We start from the raw sequence: 20,757 nt of genomic DNA on the forward strand, positions 1-20,757 counted from the left end.
ATATCTTCTGTATTAACGTATAGTTTAAATAATATGTAAATAGGATAATTGATAATTACATAATTACATAATTGGTCAGATCAATAAAACATGTTCCAGGGTACGGTGAACATGGTTACAACTCTCACTTAGCCGAGACTATAGCGGTTAACAGAGATATCGGGGATAAACGGCATCCACAGTAAGTATTGTATATAATACGTTATAATGGTAGAGAAATGTTTATGTAGGAATGGGAAGATTATAGTGGCTGTATTATAGTGGCCGTATAGTGACTGTTTAGTGGCTGTATCGTGGCCGTATAGTGACTGTTTAGTGGCCGTATCGTGACTGTTTAGTGGCCGTATCGTGACTGTTTAGTGGCCGTATAGTGGCTGTATCGCGACATATCGTGGCTAAACCTAATCTCCCAATTTCTCAAATGTAGCTCAAACATACCTTATCCCACCCGGGTATGTGTATTAAAATATGTATAATATTAGTACATACATAAAATATTATGTGTTTATATGCAACAGGGGTGTTATACTTTCATTCCGTGTATTCTTAGTAGCAAGCATGCAGTTTTAACCAGTTGTAACTGGAGATAGGCTTATTTAAAAGTAAGCAAGTTAACAACGTCTACTACGTTTACTGGTAATTCACAGTCGGCTGATCGTGACTTTACATTTGTTTGAGGTAATGTGTAACTTACACCTAAGCTGATCATGTAAAAGTGCTTACAAAAAGCACATACAATTACAAAGTACACACACCCCGCATTTTAAACATTCCAATCCTGTGTAATCCTACTTCATGCCTACCACCATCTCAATCCTGTGTAATCCTACTTCATGCCTACCACCATCTCAACTCATTTTACAGTGGATACACCCACGACCCTATTTGTCATAGTTATTAGAGGTGATGTAATAATGTAGGCTTATTTAGTGACTAGGACTGGTGTGCCGAAAATTAGGTTAAGCAAAATGAAGTTCTGTATTATACAGGAGTGTGAATATATTATCATGTTTCTGATAACATAATGTTAAATTGTAAAACTAATATTAGGTATGACTTATGTTTGAGTTGTTATCCAGAACCTCTTGTTATTGAGAACCTCGAAAGCATTGGTTAAAAGTGGCTAACAAATTATAATCTGTGCATCAATCTCAACAAATCAACATGAAAATTATCCTGACTATTTGCCAAGAAGTACAAAGTTTCATCCTCTATTTATTCATCTCACAGAGCGACTGTTATCATCTGTTTTTCATCAGGTGTAAGAACGGAGGATGGCCCACAGACCTGCCAAGAGCGAGTATAATCTTCTGTTTTACTTCAGGTGTAAGAACGGAGGATGGCCCACAAGAGCGAGTATAATCTTCTGTTTTACTTCAGATGTAAGAACGGAGGATGGCCCACAGACCTGCCTAGAGCGAGTATAATCTTCTGTTTTACTTCAGATGTAAGAACGGAGGATGGCCCACAGACCTGCCTAGAGCGAGTATAATCTTCTGTTTTACTTCAGGTGTAAGAACGGAGGATGGCCCACAAGAGCGAGTATAATCTTCTGTTTTACTTCAGATGTAAGAACGGAGGATGGCCCACAGACCTGCCTAGAGCGAGTATAATCTTCTGTTTTACTTCAGGTGTAAGAACGGAGGATGGCCCACAAGAGCGAGTATAATCTTCTGTTTTACTTCAGATGTAAGAACGGAGGATGGCCCACAGACCTGCCTAGAGCGAGTATAATCTTCTGTTTTACTTCAGATGTAAGAACGGAGGATGGCCCACAGACCTGCCAAGAGCGAGTATAATCTTCTGTTTTACTTCAGATGTAAGAACGGAGGATGGCCCACAGACCTGCCTAGAGCGAGTATAATCTTCTGTTTTACTTCAGGTGTAAGAACGGAGGATGGCCCACAGACCTGCCAAGAGCGAGTATAATCTTCTGTTTTACTTCAGGTGTAAGAACGGAGGATGGCCCACAGACCTGCCTAGAGCGAGTATAATCTTCTGTTTTACTTCAGATGTAAGAACGGAGGATGGCCCACAGACCTACCAAGAGCGAGTATAATCTTCTGTTTTACTTCAGGTGTAAGAACGGAGGATGGCCCACAAGAGCGAGTATAATCTTCTGTTTTACTTCAGATGTAAGAACGGAGGATGGCCCACAGACCTGCCTAGAGCGAGTATAATCTTCTGTTTTACTTCAGGTGTAAGAACGGAGGATGGCCCACAGACCTGCCTAGAGCGAGTATAATCTTCTGTTTTACTTCAGGTGTAAGAACGGAGGATGGCCCACAGACCTACCAAGAGCGAGTATAATCTTCTGTTTTACTTCAGGTGTAAGAACGGAGGATGGCCCACAGACCTGCCTAGAGCGAGTATAATCTTCTGTTTTACTTCAGGTGTAAGAACGGAGGATGGCCCACAGACCTACCAAGAGCGAGTATAATCTTCTGTTTTCACAACGAGAACTTGATAGTATTATTAAGATCTATATACTCGGTACTAATGCGGACACCGCCGGAGCTATTGGCTGATATCATTGTCGTGGACGACTCAAGTACAGAGAAACACCGTAAGTGTTTTTAACTGTTAATCTTCATTTTTTATCAAGCTGTTTTGAGGTAAAAATTTTAAAATGATCACAAGTTTTTCATCGATCGTGCATATTATGAATATAAATTCATGAATATACCAGATTTTCGGAAATCTGCCAGCATGAAGAGTATAGAAAAGTTGGTTACAGCAGAATCGCTACTGTACCCTACTGTAAACATGTAACAATATGTGTTACCAATATGTTACCAATATGTTACCAATATGTTACCACAAATTACATTATTATCCTTCATTACGGTTGAAGTATCGGAATAGTTAGTGGGCTAAATTAGGACACCGTATTTTAAAATATTTGTATCATTGCAATGTAGGAGTAATAGGACTGTAGTCGAATGTACTGGTAGCTAGGAATGTACTGGTAGCTAGGAATGTACTGATAGCTAGGAATGTACTGGTAGCTAAGAATGTACTGGTAGCTAGGAATGTACTGGTAGCTAGGAATGTACTTATAGCTAGGAATGTACTGGTAGCTAAGAATGTACTGGTAGCTAGGAATGTACTGGTAGCTAGGAATGTACTGATAGCTAGGAATATACTGGTAGCTAAGAATGTACTGGTAGCTAGGAATGTACTGGTAGCTAGGAATGTACTGGTAGCTAGGAATGTACTGGTAGCTAGGAATGTACTGGTAGCTAGGAATGTACTGGTAGCTAGGAATGTACTGGTAGCTAGGAATGTACTGGTAGCTAGGAATGTACTGGTAGCTAGGAATGTACTGGTAGCTAGGAATGTACTGGTAGCTAGGAATGTACTGGTAGCTAGGAATGTACTGGTAGCTAGGAATGTACTGGTAGCTAGGAATGTACTGGTAGCTAGGAATGTACTGGTAGCTAGGAATGTACTGGTAGCTAGGAATGTACTGGTAGCCAGGAATGTACTGGTAGCTAGGAATGTACTGGTAGCTAGGAATGTACTGGTAGCCAGGAATGTACTGGTAGCTAGGAATGTACTGGTAGCTAGGAATGTACTGGTAGCTAGGAATGTACTGGTAGCTAGGAATGTACTGGTAGCTAGGAATGTACTGGTAGCTAGGAATGTACTGGTAGCTAGGAATGTACTGGTAGCTAGGAATGTACTGGTAGCTAGGAATGTACTGGTAGCTAGGAATGTACTGGTAAAATGATCACCAATATCTTCGAATGGAGTTGGTGGTCGACTCCGAAGCGATTTCACTAAATACAATTTCCTGATTGACAAGCTAACTTAATATTTTATCTATGAATTTTACTTGATAGAGTGCTTATCTTAAAGTTAAATGTTTTTACAGGCTCTAAGGATGTAGTTTTACGAAGATTTCAAGCCTTACGTTGTGTGTTTCCCTTCGTGTCCAAAAGCATTATATAAATATTTTATCTTTAGAGAGAATGTTCGTGCCATAGTTTTGAGCAAATCCCCAAATAGAACAACAGATGATAACTTTCAATTATGTTACCATGGCGGCTGATATATAACGTGCTCGATATTCATCTCACCTGCCCAAATGGATACATGACAAAATGTGGTAGTACCACAGCAACGTCAGAATTTACATTAATATTAAATTTACTTCTGAGTAATTTCAGACTAACAGTGAACACGCCCTGTTGAGCGGCGTATTATATAACACATCCCGCGGAATACCACGTAATTTGAAATTTATATAAAAAGTAAATATTCTTAATCCAAAGAATTCACCCGATTTAGAGGCACGTGTTTAGACTTTAGTGACAGTTCGCAAAAACATAAAATATCGTAGTATCATGCTATCAGTATTATATTAGTAAACTTAATGACTACCATTATTTGGTGTCTTGATGATTTAATTTTGATTCTCAAGTTCGTGTATATTTTTTAAATTGTAGTTTCGGCATGGTGATCAGTTCTACTGTCAGTAAACATTCCCGTGTACTTTTTTTTGCGATTGAGGAGCACTACCCAGAGGCATTACTCGGCACTAACGCCTTAAAATCTTTAATTACAATCAAATATAAATATATGCACACAATGTATAAAATATGAATAATGTATAAAATATGATTAAGCTATTAGCAAATTTAAATAGTTTTATTAAGAATTTCTAAATAACTCTTATCTCTTGACATAAATTTAGAACAGCGACACAGGGTCTGAAAAATGCGCGGTGATATTTTTATCTTGTAAATGAAAGTGAAATTGCGCGGTAGCGATAGCATTGTAAAAATTCTCGAAGATAGTCATATTTCGATCTGAGGTAAAAGTTTTGTTGCTCGTCACTATCAACGTATGTTGTACCAAATTATTTAAGTTTCTAAAAGTACGAAATTTGAGTTGTTCCAGTCCTTGTCATCCGGGTTAAGTGCTTGTGCAGTGAGCACATGCTTGTTGACTGTAGACTTGAATGAATTTAAGAATTTGTCTTGTAGGTAAGTCGTGACGTATTTTATGTCCTTGTTAATAAAGTTTACCGTTTTGTTATATAACTTAGGCCCAATATAAGAAATGTTCTTGTCTGAATTACATAAACGGTTAAATGGTACTGCAAAGAACTTAGGTTCTCTTCTAGGTGCGTTTAAGTTTGAAAAAGTGAACATTCTTATTATATTTGGTGGTGCAGTGTTAGAATATACTTTGTGCATTAAGCTATTAAGCATAATATACATTTAGCTATCACGTTCGGTAAAGCTTATACTTCTAGTTTATTGAAAATTTTCTTTGTGTGTGAAGGTGTACTGTTCAGATCTTTGTCATAAAAATAGCGGTGGTATTGGTTGTCTGCAGCGCAAATGCCCTTTTTCTGGGCCGAGAAGACTCTTTTAACGGAGTTTAGTGATATTGTTCCCCAAACTGTGCAGCAATAGTACAAGTGAGACTGAACAAAGCTGTTGTATATCAACTTAAGTGCTTTGTTAGGTACTGAGCCTTTGAGTTTGTAGAGAATGCCCGCATTTCTAGATACTTTAGTGGCTAAATGTCTAATGTGGTGGGCCCAATTTAGCTTGGTATCAATGATCACGCCAAGAAACTTTTCGTGATCACTTTGCTTTAATCGTTCACCTCCCATGTAGATTTCTATATCCTCAGTTTTCTTATTTGTAAAGATCATATATTTAGTTTTGCTAGCATTTAATTTAAGCCCGTTATTAGTAGCCCAATCAATTATCAAAGTCAGAATCTCATTCACCATTGCATTAAGTCGTTCAAATGTATCTGTACTTATTATTAGGTTTGCGTCGTCAGCGAAATAAATATTTTTAGCTAAATTACTAATCTGAGGAATGTCGTTGATGTAAATTATGGACAGAATTGGTCCAAGAATGGAGCCCTGTGGAACTCCGTAGTTAAGTTTAAGGTGAGAGGACTTGCAGTTGTTGACGCTCACGTATTGCTCTCTATCGGTAAGATATGAGTCTAACCAAGATAAAGCCAACCCCCGAACTCCATAGTGCTCAAGTTTTCTTAAAAGGATACTTCTGTCAACCATGTCAAAGGCCTTGCTGTAGTCCAAAAGAAGCAGCGCTGTGACCTGCTTTCTTTCTAGTGCCCTTTGGATATGGTTTTGGGCTTCTAGTAAAGCATGTTCGCAGCTATGCCCAGCCCGAAATCCGTATTGATCTGAGTCAAATAGGATTTTCTCTGTCTTTAAGTGATCTAATAGTCAAAAATTTTTGAGAAACTTCCAGTATGATTTAAAGTGTTTTTTAAAGTATTTGAACAAGCTTAACAAGTATTGTGTAAATTATTAATATATAAATATAAAGTATATAAAGTAAGTCCATATAAAGCTTAACAAGTATTAAAGTATTAAGCTTGAGAATGCAAGTTATCTCAGCGAAAAATTTATTTCAGCAAAAATTCAAGTAGAAAGAAAAAATTCTCCGTAAAACGTATAAAATGATAAAGATTGTGGGTAGAATATAATATGGAGTATACTATATATGTAAATATGCGCGAAATATATATGTAGAATAATAGAATGTGTAAGATTAGTAAGTGTATTCACTAACCTTAGTACAGTCTCCTTCCAGCTGATATAAAAGAACCGTTAGACGAGATGGTTGCTCTGATGGGAGGTAAAGTTAAAGTTCTCAGACTCGACCAGAGGTCCGGACTCATTAAAGCTAGGATGGCTGGTGCTGCTTACAGTACTGGAGAGGTACTTTCACTTTCACTTTCACTTTCACTTTCGCAAACCTATTTATAAGTATCATATCTGTGCATTAAACATCCTCTTTTTTCTTGTTCCTTCTATATTCTCAAAATGTGTTTGTGGAGCTGAAGGGAGTGCAAAGAATTATAAATTAGAGCCGTTCCACTTACACACTTACCTTACATAAAATTACAATATACTGTATTAAAATACTCACTACTCTCAATTCTCTCAATTCTCTCCTACATTGAACCTTTAGTAGATGTAACCCTCCTTTAGTAGATGTAACCCTCCTTTAGTAGATGTAACCCTCCTTTAGTAGATGTAACCCTCCTTTAGTAGATGTAACCCTCCTTTAGTAGATGTAACCCTCATTTAGTAGATGTAACCCTCCTTTAGTAGATGTAACCCTCATTTAGTAGATGTAACCCTCCTTAAGTAGATGTAACCCTCCTTTAGTAGATGTAACCCTCCTTTAGTAGATGTAACCCTCCTTTAGTAGATGTAACCCTCCTTTAGTAGATGTAACCCTCATTTAGTAGATGTAACCCTCCTTAAGTAGATGTAACCCTCCTTTAGTAGATGTAACCCTCCTTAAGTAGATGTAACCCTCCTTTAGTAGATGTAACCCTCCTTTAGTAGATGTAACCCTCCTTTAGTAGATGTAACCCTCCTTTAGTAGATGTAACCCTCCTTTAGTAGATGTAACCCTCCTTTAGTAGATGTAACCCTCCTTTAGTAGATGTAACCCTCCTTTAGTAGATGTAACCCTCCTTTAGTAGATGTAACCCTCCTTTAGTAGATGTAACCCTCCTTTAGTAGATGTAACCCTCCTTTAGTAGATGTAACCCTCCTTTAGTAGATGTAACCCTCCTTTAGTAGATGTAACCCTCCTTTAGTAGATGTAACCCTCATTTAGTAGATGTAACCCTCCTTAAGTAGATGTAACACTCCTTTAGTAGATGTAACCCTCCTTTAGTAGATGTAACCCTCCTTTAGTAGATGTAACCCTCCTTTAGTAGATGTAACCCTCCTTTAGTAGATGTAACCCTCCTTTAGTAGATGTAACCCTCCTTTAGTAGATGTAACCCTCCTTTAGTAGATGTAACCCTCCTTTAGTAGATGTAACCCTCCTTTAGTAGATGTAACCCTCCTTTAGTAGATGTAACCCTCCTTTAGTAGATGTAACCCTCCTTTAGTAGATGTAACCCTCCTTTAGTAGATGTAACCCTCCTTTAGTAGATGTAACCCTCCTTTAGTAGATGTAACCCTCCTTTAGTAGATGTAACCCTCCTTTAGTAGATGTAACCCTCCTTTAGTAGATGTAACCCTCCTTTAGTAGATGTAACCCTCCTTTAGTAGATGTAACCCTCCTTTAGTAGATGTAACCCTCCTTTAGTAGATGTAACCCTCCTTTAGTAGATGTAACCCTCCTTTAGTAGATGTAACCCTCCTTTAGTAGATGTAACCCTCCTTTAGTAGATGTAACCCTCCTTTAGTAGATGTAACCCTCCTTTAGTAGATGTAACCCTCCTTTAGTAGATGTAACCCTCCTTTAGTAGATGTAACCCTCCTTTAGTAGATGTAACCCTCCTTTATTTTCAGGTCCTAGTTTTCTTTGATGCGCACATTGAGTGCTCACACGGGTGGGCGGAGCCTATGATGGAGAGAATTTATCACGATCCTTCTACTGTTGTGTGTCCTTGTATTGATATTATCAAGGTAATTAGTGTAATTAGTAATTACTGTTGTGTGTCCTTGTATTGATATTATCAAGGTAATTAGTGTAATTAGTAATTACTGTTGTGTGTCCTTGTATTGATATTATCAAGGTAATTAGTGTAATTAGTAATTACTGTTGTGTGTCCTTGTATTGATATTATCAAGGTAATTAGTGTAATTAGTAATTACTGTTGTGTGTCCTTGTATTGATATTATCAAGGTAATTAGTGTGTCCTTGTATTGATATTATCAAGGTAATTAGTGTAATTAGTAATTACTGTTGTGTGTCCTTGTATTGATATTATCAAGGTAATTAGTGTGTCCTTGTATTGATATTATCAAGGTTATTAGTGTAATTAGTAATCACTGTTGTGTGTCCTTGTATTGATATTATCAAGGTAATTAGTGTAATTAGTAATTACTGTTGTGTGTCCTTGTATTGATATTATCAAGGTAATTAGTGTAATTAGTAATTACTGTTGTGTGTCCTTGTATTGATATTATCAAGGTAATTAGTGTAATTAGTAATTACTGTTGTGTGTCCTTGTATTGATATTATCAAGGTAATTAGTGTAATTAGTAATTACTGTTGTGTGTCCTTGTATTGATATTATCAAGGTAATTAGTCAATTAGTCAATTAATCAGACGATTAGTTAAACAATGTTATAATTTTCTGATATAGTCTGACTTGAAGAATGTAATAGAAACGTTGGTTAGCAGTGAACACAATATTATGATCGTTCACTGTACACACTGGTTAAGGGGACATACACCAAAAGCTTTTATGCCCTGGCCCTGCTGTTAACGTCATATTAAGAAAGTATACATAAAAACAATAAGATTTGATACATTAAAAATTATTTTTGAGGACCCGCACTTTCGAAAAAATAAATATTTTCTTTTTCGAAAATTTTAGAAATTTTGAGAAGTCTGTCACTGTAATACCGATATTTCAGTCATTTTAAACGTTTATTGACTGATTTTTTAACTGAACATTATTTACAATTCGTACAAGAAGCCCTTCAAAGGATTTTATAATTAAAATATAGATGACGAAGTTACAGGCCAAACAAGGTCGAGAGAAGCAAAATTGAAATTTTTGTAAAAATCAAAGTTGTATATTTTACCATTCACCCAGGTCATAAGATATCGCTTCAAAAATTCTTGTGAGTGTAGCTGATGATCATATCCAACTTTTTGGAACAGGATTTCTCTCAATTTTGAGTTTTAAAATTTAAGGTATGAAATGTGGCCTCAAACGACTTAGTAAAATTCATCGTAAAAAGGGCCAAACATGGCAGATTTAAGGCTTAAAATGCCTATAACTCAAAAAGTATCAGTTTTTTTGAAATAATTAATTAATTTAATAAATAATAAAGACTTCTCAAAATTTTCAAAATTTTCGAAAAAGAAAATATTTATTTTTTCGAAAGTGCGGGTCCTCAAAAATAATTTTTAATGTATCAAATCTTATTGTTTTTATGTATACTTTCTTAATATGACGTTAACAGCAGGGCCAGGGCATAAAAGCTTTTGGTGTATGTCCCCTTAATGATATGATGAGCTGTAATCCAGTGGGCAGCGATTGTTATCATTTTCACTGGAATGGTTCTCAAATTTCACCAAACATTACACGGTTACTTTACCGTTAATATATGAGACTCAGGACCCAGTACTCAATGTGCATATTGTATTCTTCTATTCATTAGAATCGATATCATTTGGGAATTCGCTTTTACTACTAGCAGGACTATTTTACACCACACAATGCAAAAATGGACACACTGCATTTATGTTAAGTTATGGTATAATAACTCCTCGACTAAATGTCACTTTGAGAGCTTGGCAAATGTTAAATAAGATTGAAGAATATAATGAAATAGAATATGATAAAATGCATAAATCATGATAGCCTACGTCAACAGTAGTAGCCTTCATCAACAGTCTAAAAGGGAGATAAAATTCACAACTTATTTGATAGCTAAATCAAAACCATATTTCGGGAGCAATCGATAACCAATTCAAGCTCAAATTTTAATAAAATAATGTACACTATGAATTATATTTAATTATTAATAATTCCCCCCTTAAATTCCAGCACGACACGATGGAGTACCCCAACAATGCCCAACAAGAGATACAGAAAGGAGGGTTCCACTGGGGCCTCATTTACAAGTGGATACCTCTTAATGCTACTCAGCGAGCACTAGGAATAACCGCACCCCAGGCGTACGTTAATTTTACACTGCTGTACTTTTATAACTCATATTATCAGGTTTTTCTGGAACATTTGAAATGGAGATTATGGAAAAATCAAAGTAGCAGCAGTAAGACAGATAATTAAAAATAATGATGATGTGTTATAATTTATCTTATAATTAAATATCTTATAAATTACAAACCCCAGGTCTGCCACAATGGCTGGAGGACTGTTCGGTATAGCTCGGGACTATTTCTACCAACTTGGCACTTACGACGAGGACATGAAAATCTGGGGCGGTGAAAATCTCGAGATATCTTTCAGGGTACGTAATACATACTATTATAATGCATTTTACACATAATTGGGCTGCAGTAGACGGTCTGTATACTGTACATTTGTCCAGTTCAGAACATAAATCAATCATTACTTTAAATTTATGTGATATACTGACAAATGGAAAGTACAGCGCTGCTAACATGCCATATCATTACATATCATTACACCCATATCATTACACTACAGTGATTAGCAGCAACACACGCTCCAACGAATTGTAAGATTTCACACAAAAATTCAAATTCTGCACGGCATAACTTCACACTTAAGGTATTCTGAAGTACATTACTTCATTCTTTTAGGTATTTAGGGTTTAATTCTTATCTTTAATTCGTCTTGTTCTCACTTTCGTAGCTCTCAGACCTTGTACCTACATTTTGGGTCCATCAAATTACAGTAATTAAATTTTGGTATACCACATATTTTGGCGTAAAGATTTTAAAATGTATTTGAGAAGCTTCATGTACAAAGGTACGTGACATGCCGTGCTCCACACATTTCTAAAATACTTGTCTCCCTCTCTGGCAACGCATTGTAAAGGTTGTGATATTGTCTCTCTCCCTCTCTGGCAACACATTGTAAAGGTTGTGATATTGTCTCTCTCCCTCTGTGGCAACACATTGTAAAGGTTGTGATATTGTCTCTCTCCCTCTCTGGCAACACATTGTAAAGGTTGTGATATTGTCTCTCTCCCTCTCTGGCAACACATTGTAAAGGTTGTGATATTGTCTCTCTCCCTCTCTGGCAACACATTGTAAAGGTTGTGATATTGTCTCTCTCCCTCTCTGGCAACACATTGTAAAGGTTGTGATATTGTCTCTCTCCCTCTCTGGCAACACATTGTAAAGGTTGTGATATTGTCTCCCTCCCTCTCTGGCAACACATTGTAAAGGTTGTGATATATTGTCTCTCTCCCTCTGTGGCAACACATTGTAAAGGTTGTGATATTGTCTCTCTCCCTCTGTGGCAACACATTGTAAAGGTTGTGATATTGTCTCTCTCCCTCTCTGGCAACACATTGTAAAGGTTGTGATATTGTCTCTCTCCCTCTCTGGCAACACATTGTAAAGGTTGTGATATTGTCTCTCTCCCTCTGTGGCAACACATTGTAAAGGTTGTGATATTGTCTCTCTCCCTCTCTGGCAACACATTGTAAAGGTTGTGATATTGTCTCTCTCCCTCTCTGGCAACACATTGTAAAGGTTGTGATATTGTCTCTCTCCCTCTGTGGCAACACATTGTAAAGGTTGTGATATTGTCTCTCTCCCTCTCTGGCAACACATTGTAAAGGTTGTGATATTGTCTCTCTCCCTCTCTGGCAACACATTGTAAAGGTTGTGATATTGTCTCTCTCCCTCTGTGGCAACACATTGTAAAGGTTGTGATATTGTCTCTCTCTGGCAACACATTGTAAAGGTTGTGATATTGTCTCTCTCTGGCAACACATTGTAAAGGTTGTGATATTGATGACACTACTTGTAGGGTATCTCCGTGTCAAAATCAGGGTCCTCACTACAACAACACTCCTATTACTTATACACTGTACACCTTATACACTGTACACTTTATACACTGTACACCTTATACACTGTACACCTTATACACTGTACACCCGACACCATTCCTTACTACTTCATACGTCAGTCAACATGTACATTGTACACTAGATACCATATAACCGCACCTTTACTGTAAGTTTTTAACAGACAGATCTCATCAGCTGTCTCCACCAATTTGCTCCGTAATCAGTTAATTAGCCGTTAATTAGGTAATTAATTTCAGATATGGATGTGTGGTGGAAGGTTGGAGATTGTGCCTTGTTCCCGGGTCGGGCATTTGTTCCGAGTTAAGAATCCGGTGTCTTTTCCAGATGGTTCGGATACGGTGTCACGTAATACTAGACGTCTAGCCGAGGTTAGTGTATAACACTTTATAAAAATCGAGATGACCCTAATACATGGTAACTAATCTATATTATATCTCAAATTCTACATCCGGTACGGCTCTGTACACATGATATCTCTCTCTGCCATGAAACATGGCTAACCTTTTAAACTATGATTTAAAACCTAAACCTAAACTAAAACTCAACTGGGCTCTCCTGTAGCTGTGTCACCAAACTAAAGTGTATAACACTTTACACTTTACACACTATCTTGTAATATGGGAGGATCAGATACGATTAATGTATATCCTGACAAGTTTAAGCTTTTGATTTAGGGTATTGAGGGTGCGGTGGGGGCAGGAGGTGGGTTTGGGGAAAGTATAATGATTTATTTTGTTACAATACCTATTATGATGATTACATTATGCTGGAATAGAAGCGATATCCAGATATCCTGTAACAGTACGTGTTATTCAGGTTTGGCTAGATGACTACAAAGAATACTACTACGATATACAAGGTGGAAAAGGAAGGGACTTTGGCGACGTCAGCGCTAGAAAGCACCTCCGAGATCGACTGCAATGCAAGGACTTTAAATGGTATGTTAGAGGCGACGACTCCCTTATTAGGGTATTCCACTGTCACGTGACTCCCTTATTAGGGTATTCCACTGTCACGTGACTCCCTTATTAGGGTATTCCACTGTCACGTGATGGTAGCTTTGTTTGCTGGCCGCAGTGACCACACCTGAAATACGAACTGTTGAATACTGTACTACTGCGCAATCTCTTGTCCAGTTTAGAAACTTAGTTGGGAATAAATTGATCCGAAAGTTATTGATCAGTTGCTGATAGCCGTGATTGACAATTATTGATTTGAATGAAGCTGATGGTCAGAAAGTTTGGTGGTTATGACTTCTGATTTGGTTTATTATGTAAGCTGCTTCTGAGTGTTAAAGTGTATTGTATAGAAAGTGTATTTAACAGCTGTAAGTGTACAGTTATTATTGTCGTAATGATGACTAAAGGAGTAGACTGTTCAATTGATAAAATTCGTTATCGCTAATTCATATACACCATGTGATTAGTGATAATGAATCTTATCAATTAACACACTGTATATAAGTGGTAATTTGACCCGGTCCTGACTTTAACCACTCTACAAAAACTGGAGAAAGTACATCTACTCTCCAGCGCTTTTGCAACCCAGCAGCTACCCAAAATATACAGCAGACTTCAAGTCTACCCCCCATGTCAACATCTTCAAACTAACTCCTAAAATAGAACTTCGCTCCACCACTTACGAAATGATGCATTACGTGGTTCCAGCCCCTAATAGCAACACTTTCCCTCCCCGTAATGCTGCATTACGTGGCCCCAGCAGCCCCTAATAGCAACACTTTCGCTCCCCGACCCAGGACCCCTAATCTCGTAAAATATATATCCAAATAATGGGTATTATTCGCTTTTAACTCAAACAGTTACCACTTTTTTACTTTTATGATTCAGCTAAGTGATGCAAACTCGCCACCCGGTGACATGCCGAGGAGCCCCATTAACAAGCATCAAACAGAATCACACAATTCTCAATTCTTCTTTCTCCTCTCTCTCCGTGCTTGCAAAATATATATGATACACTAATACTGTATTTTAGAACACTGTCCGTACACATAGTTTGATGTGCGGTAGATAGTGTCAGGGAAAGATCTGAGAGATTAGAATTAGATTGATGGTAAACCAATGGGACTAAGTTTTAAATGTTGTTAAATCTACAAAATATACAGAAAACTGAAACGACTTAGCCCTTACAATTATATGGCGAGTATTCGAATTTCTTATATAATATATAATTGTAAGGAAAATAAAATCCCAAGTGACATTGTCTGGAATATCCATAAGGGAGTCACACGATTGTGTTATATCTCAATTATATTAGGGACGGTTCACATATTATTACGTCAGCAAGATAGTGTAGTTGTTAGTCTCCTCCGGCCTGTCAGTGACGTCACTAAAATAGTGACGTCACCAAGTTTACAGATAGCGTTTGTGTAGAAATAACAATGTCGTCAGCATGTTTATGACGCATACGTCATGATAATATGTAGACATTTTCTAAATCGTACATTATTTTCAGGTTTGTTAACAGCGTTTATCGAGAATTGGTTGTTCCTGATGACTCCAACTATGCGCTTGGTTCCGTGAGTAAAATTACAACTTTAACTTTATTTAACTTTATTTAACTTTATTTAACTTATTTAACTTATTCAACTAAAGTTCAAATAATAAAATTTTTAATTTTCGCCCTGTAGGAACTGAGTAACAGTAGGTTTTCCAAGCGAACGTGAAATAAAGTTTATATAACATCTCTACTATAATTCAGAGAATTGTTTCTGCTGTCTGTACGACCGCCCACGTGCAAATCAAACGAAAAATATGAACTTTCGTAGTAACCATGGTAACGAGGGTTATTAAGTTGTTACACGCACGTGCAAAGATTGTAAAAACGGAATTTTTATCGGTTTTGGTGATACTACGTTGTGTTTAGTGCGAGAAACTTTTTAATCGGCTGTATCTTCGGTTGTGTATTGACGCGATTTAAACTTACTAACAAAAAATACTATTAGCTTCCTCCCAGTGACCACGGGTTTTCTAGTCATCTCTACTATAATCCAGAGAATTCTGTACACTGTACGACCGCCCACGTGCAAATCAGACGAGAAATAGGAAGTTGCGTAGTAACCATAGTAACGAGGATTGTTACACGCACGTGCACGTGCACTGATTGTTTTAATGTCATTTTAATCGGTTTTGTTGATATTACGCTGTGTTTAGTACGAGCAACATTTTATTTGGCTGTATCTTCGGTGGGGATGAATACTTTTTGACACGATTTAAACTGACTTCCAAACAATACTATTAGCTTCCTCCCTGTGACCACGGGTTTTCTAGTCATCAATACTATAATTCAAAGAATTACTTCTGCTGTCTGTACGACCGCCCACGTGCAAATTATATGAGAAATATGAAGTTGCATAGTAACCATGCTAACGAGGGTTGTTACACGCACTTGCACTTGCACTTGCAAGGATTTGAGAGGGGCATTTTGATCGGTTTTTTTGTTATTAGGTGGTGTTCAGTGCGAGCAATATTTCAATTGGCTGTATCTTTGGTTTTGATGGATATTTGTTGATGCTATAAAAACTGACTACCAAAGAATACTATTAGCTTCCTCCCTGTGACCACGGGCTTTCTAGTAATAACATAATGCAGTTTGTCTGTAGCCAAGTTAGAGCATCTACTCAATATTGAATTTAAATCAAGCTGTTTTAAAGTTGCATAGTTTAACTTGAATTAAATGTTATATGTATAATATAGATATCCAGATTGAATTATGTAGTCAGGGAGACAACCTCCGGGGGGGGGGGGGGGGGGGGGGGGGGACCTTGAAGCCTCACTCTAGGAGTATATTCTCCTCGCTTTATTTGTACGCTATCCTATAGCGTGCGTCATGATGTGGATTGTGGATACATACTCAGACAAATACCAAATACCAGACAAGAAATAATACATATTTTGTTCACAATTCACATCCCCAAAACATATTAACCGTATTTTTTTCACATCCCCAAAGCTCCTTATCTAGAATAAACGTTTTCCAAATCTGACCCCGAGTAGCTTTTGTTTGTGTATCATACTGATCTTTGTTTGATTGTGAACTAAGGGGTCATTCAAATATTACGTATTCACCTTTTGGGCAGTTATAAAACTCCCCATTCCGTAGCTGTAATCAGTTTTACACATGGTTATTGTGTTAAAATCTCACTAGCATTATAAATGATAACCCCTCACTCCCCCTCAGTAATTACTTAATTACATAATATGTAAACTGACAATGTAGGGTATACGAGTAGCGTGTTTAAATAACAAGTATATAGACCAGGGTAGTATATACTCAGGGGAGGTAATGAAACAGTGCGAGTTCGAATCCCACTGTCTGCCTGGTCGTGGGGTGAGCGTCGTTGACGTTCAGCTAAGGATCAAGAGTGGTCTATGCAGCCCCCCGGTCTACTCAGCCGAATACTCGAGAAATCGGGTGTGAGGGTTAAATGAGGAGCTGCACATTGCAGCAAAGTCTCGGGCGAAGAAAGTATGGTACACACTACCTTAACCAGGGTGCTACTGTATCTAGAAGTACGTGTCAGGGTAGTGCATTGTAGGGATTTTTGTACGTGATAAATGATAATGCTGGTAATCGTTGTCAGATTGTATTGGCCGCTCTCCTCTGCACTGAGATCAGGAAACATTAAAATTCTCCTTACATTTCATATTATGCTAATGTTATGATAAGTTTAAATGCATTACAGGCTAGGTTCTATATAAGCCACTGTGATACATACTCTGTAACTCTCTATTTTATTTGTCAACACTGTAAATACGTGGTTAGTAGTTGGGGTTTATATCCACGTCCACTACCGCTAGTACAGATGGGCGGTGCACGGCTCCTACCAAATCTGCAGAGTATTAAAAGAGCGGGAAATTCGAGGTAGTGGTACACCTCAGTATGTATATGGGATAAGATTGGGTTTAAATATAGGATTATCAGTTAACAATGATCTGTGAACATACCTTCAAATCTGCTTGGAAACCCCCCGGTATTCTGAAATACATATTTATATCGAGTCCGTATATAATATAAAATATTATATGTAGTCCGTATTACAATTTCCATATTTCATCATCACTATAGGTAATCTACACGTAATATTTTAGTTATGTCATGTTGAATAAATTTTAGAGTTACATCTTTGCATGATAACTCAATCCTAGTCGTGGAATAAGATTTATAGCTTTTAAATTTAAAAAGCCATTAATAAGCACACGACTTTGGAATTGAAGTTATCAAAAGGGAATTTTCCATGAAGTGAGACTATTGAAGATTATCTGCCTTAAATGAATATATAATGACCTTCCAGTAGTCAATTAGTAAATCAATCACCAAATTAGCTTATTAATTAACTAATTAACTAATTAACTAATTAACTAATTAATTACTTCAGGTACGTAACCCCACATCTAACCTATGCCTGGACGACCTACAGAAACTAGACGATGACAAGGGTGACAAGAAAGTAGGTGTCTACTGGTGTCACGGCCAGGGTGGCTCTCAGTTCTTTATCTTCTCCAAGGACTATGAGCTTGTGGCGCTGCGCAAGAACGACTATTGTTTGGATAATAGTAACTACGCGCCCGGGGCAACTCTTGAGTGGTATCCGTGTCATAAGATGGGCGGGAATCAACTCTGGACCTTCAAAACACAGGTGTGATACAGTAACGGTTTTTTAATTGAAAGTGTAGTCGGTTGTTTATTTCAATTAGTATAACTGGTTATGATGCAGGAAGTATGATTACGAAATGATTTAAACAGAACTTATCATTTCGTAAAAGAGGATTGTAAGTTTTGCGCAATCTAAAAAGTTTTGTAGTTTGTAATTGTAATAACATCTAGATCTGTAATTTGTAATTGTAACAACACGATAACATTTTTCAGACTAAAGAGCTGATACACGTGCCGAGCAATAATTGCCTGGACGCGCGAGGCCTCAAAGCCAAGGACTTAGTTAAGCTTAACCCCTGTGATGGGTCTCTGGGTCAACAATGGGAGTTTAGTAAGGTCAGTCTCTCTCTTTTATTTGTTACAGCCTGGTTGTTAGAATCAGGTTGCAGCTGTGGTGCTGCTTAAACCACATACCAACATACCAACATACCAACATACCAACTCCTTTCACAACTCTGTTTGTTAAATAACATAGTTACAGTACTGTTTAAATGTTTACTTTTACCCAGATATAAGTCTGGTTAGTGTGGGGTTAAAACTCCCATTTTGGTTGTAATGTGGGTCAACGAAATGTCATTGTGTAAATGTCACTCTACCATTGAGACGTGTACTGGTTCTGTGGTAACAGACACCATGGTTTAACATCTTGGTTTGGTTATAATACCATACATCAGCTGTTGTCACCTTACATTTTGTGTGTAAAGCACCGTGCTTTTAATTAGAAGTGGTTAAAAACTCAACTTTTATAAGAAAGTTGATTAATTTCCACGTGAAAAGCCAGCTCACCAATTTTTTTTCAGGTTTACAGTAAAGAAACGTTATGGAAAAAAGTGAAGTAATAAACATTTAAAAGAGTTTATATATTTTTATAATAAGGTTTATATGATACGATCTGCTAATTGGCTTATTAGTTTAATTGCTAATTAGCTAATTATCTAATTAGTTAACTGTTGTACAGGTCGCCTGTGTATTAAACGATTTTTTCCCGATTTGAGTTGCTGTTTTTTAACGCTGTTGAGTATGTTTTGTTTGATACACTCCAATACTCCGTCATAGTGTCGATGTGAAGTCATTATTGTGACGTCATAATCAAAATGATGACGTCATAATCAAAATGATGAACTGCGTCGACATTATGACATCACACGCATTTCACCAACCATTCACAATCGCATCACTTAAATTTCAAATTATGTATTTAAACCTTTATGCACTTTTAGATAGGGGTTTTTAGTGAGGTCTGTTGCTGTTAAAAGACATTTAAGTTTAATGATTTTTAAAATTTAGAAAAAGGCAGCCTATCGAAGAATCTGGATAACCATGACGATGATATGATTTGATTCTGGGATTTGTGCATCGAATATTTGCTTAAAATAATAAAATGAGTTGTCTGTATTTTTAGTAATCTGTATTTTAGTAAATTATTTGGGAATTCCAAGTTAAATTTTGACATTCCGATAATAAACGACGCCACATGAACGAATCTCCGATAAAATGCAGTTGCAGTGTTTGCGTTTCACTTTTTAAATATAATCTAGCTAAAGGGTTGTAATTTAATTTTCAGCTTCTGGTGTCTTTGATTTCAGTTGCCTTATGATAACTAATAATCGATTATTATTTGTTGAATTAATTAGAAATAATAAATGGATTGTGCTAAAAATTGATAAGGTTTATTAACCCATCCATTAATGGGCTTAATGGTGAAATTATCAAGATCTAGCATACTTTAACTCCGGTGTATGGAGGAAAATCTTTACACAGCACCATGTCATCAATTTAAGAGATTTGATTAGAATTACACCAGCGTTCAGGACGTTGTCACGTCATATTGAGTGGTTGCTTAAATTTTAAAATTTGATGTCCTGATAAATGTGTCAAAAATATTACTTCTGAGCCCAAATTTCCGAAAATAACTCTGAATTCGTGACTGGAGCAACTCTTATAAAGTTAAAATGCGCAGCTCAACTGAGTAATGTCTGGAAGGCGCGGTGCTAATATTTTGACAAAAGCTCCTTCGATCTAGCAGTAAGTATATTACAAATGTCGCGCGCAGCGTGTTAGCGGCATATTCCTTGACACATCGACGAACTTCGGATACATTCCATGCATGCATTGCCTGTAGCTGTGGTTTGAAAGTTAGCAGTTATTGTGTGAGTCCACTCCGCCACTTGCTTCCTACATTCCCCAGAAAGTTTTAAAATAAAGAATCATGGCCACTGTACGCACAATTTTTTGTTGCCTACTGCCTTCGTAAACAGTAAAAGTAGAAGAGTAATGTGACTACCTTGTCAGATACGGTGACTTCCTTGACTACACGGTTACCCATTATCCTTGAGGACCTATCGTGATATCATTGATCAAATTAGTTCGAGCAGGATCTGGTAGTACTAGCCATTCTGCGGCCTGTTTGTTATGTATTTCGCACAACTCTGTGCAAATTAACGAATAAATTACCGACAGGGGGCTCGGGTTAAAACTTAAATGGTTAGAGGATTGGTATTAAAGCTTTTGAATCTCTGTTGCAGTGAAGATAATGTAGCCAAGAAGTATGACCCGGTCGA

General features: G+C 37.2%; 2 protein-coding genes across 2 annotated transcripts in view; both read left to right on the forward strand.

Moving 5' to 3' along the window:
- LOC134824674 (Bardet-Biedl syndrome 7 protein homolog) overlaps positions 1–20,757 on the forward strand; it is a 638,888-nt gene that overhangs the window by 462,948 nt on the left and 155,183 nt on the right. The gene's annotated exons all lie outside the window — the stretch shown is intronic.
- LOC134824681 (polypeptide N-acetylgalactosaminyltransferase 5-like) lies at positions 78–19,183 on the forward strand (the record flags this gene model as incomplete). Its single annotated transcript, XM_063836649.1, has 12 exons — positions 78–181; positions 2,394–2,566; positions 6,594–6,721; positions 8,321–8,437; positions 10,537–10,667; positions 10,846–10,963; positions 12,760–12,891; positions 13,340–13,461; positions 14,996–15,059; positions 17,919–18,179; positions 18,410–18,532; positions 18,997–19,183. Coding segments are annotated over 12 exons (1,512 nt in total), but the record flags the coding sequence as incomplete, so codon positions are not given.

This window comes from Bolinopsis microptera, chromosome 13 (assembly GCF_026151205.1).
Source record: "Bolinopsis microptera isolate Bmic1 chromosome 13, MBARI_Bmic_1.0, whole genome shotgun sequence".
In the NCBI taxonomy this organism is placed as follows: domain Eukaryota; kingdom Metazoa; phylum Ctenophora; class Tentaculata; order Lobata; family Bolinopsidae; genus Bolinopsis; species Bolinopsis microptera.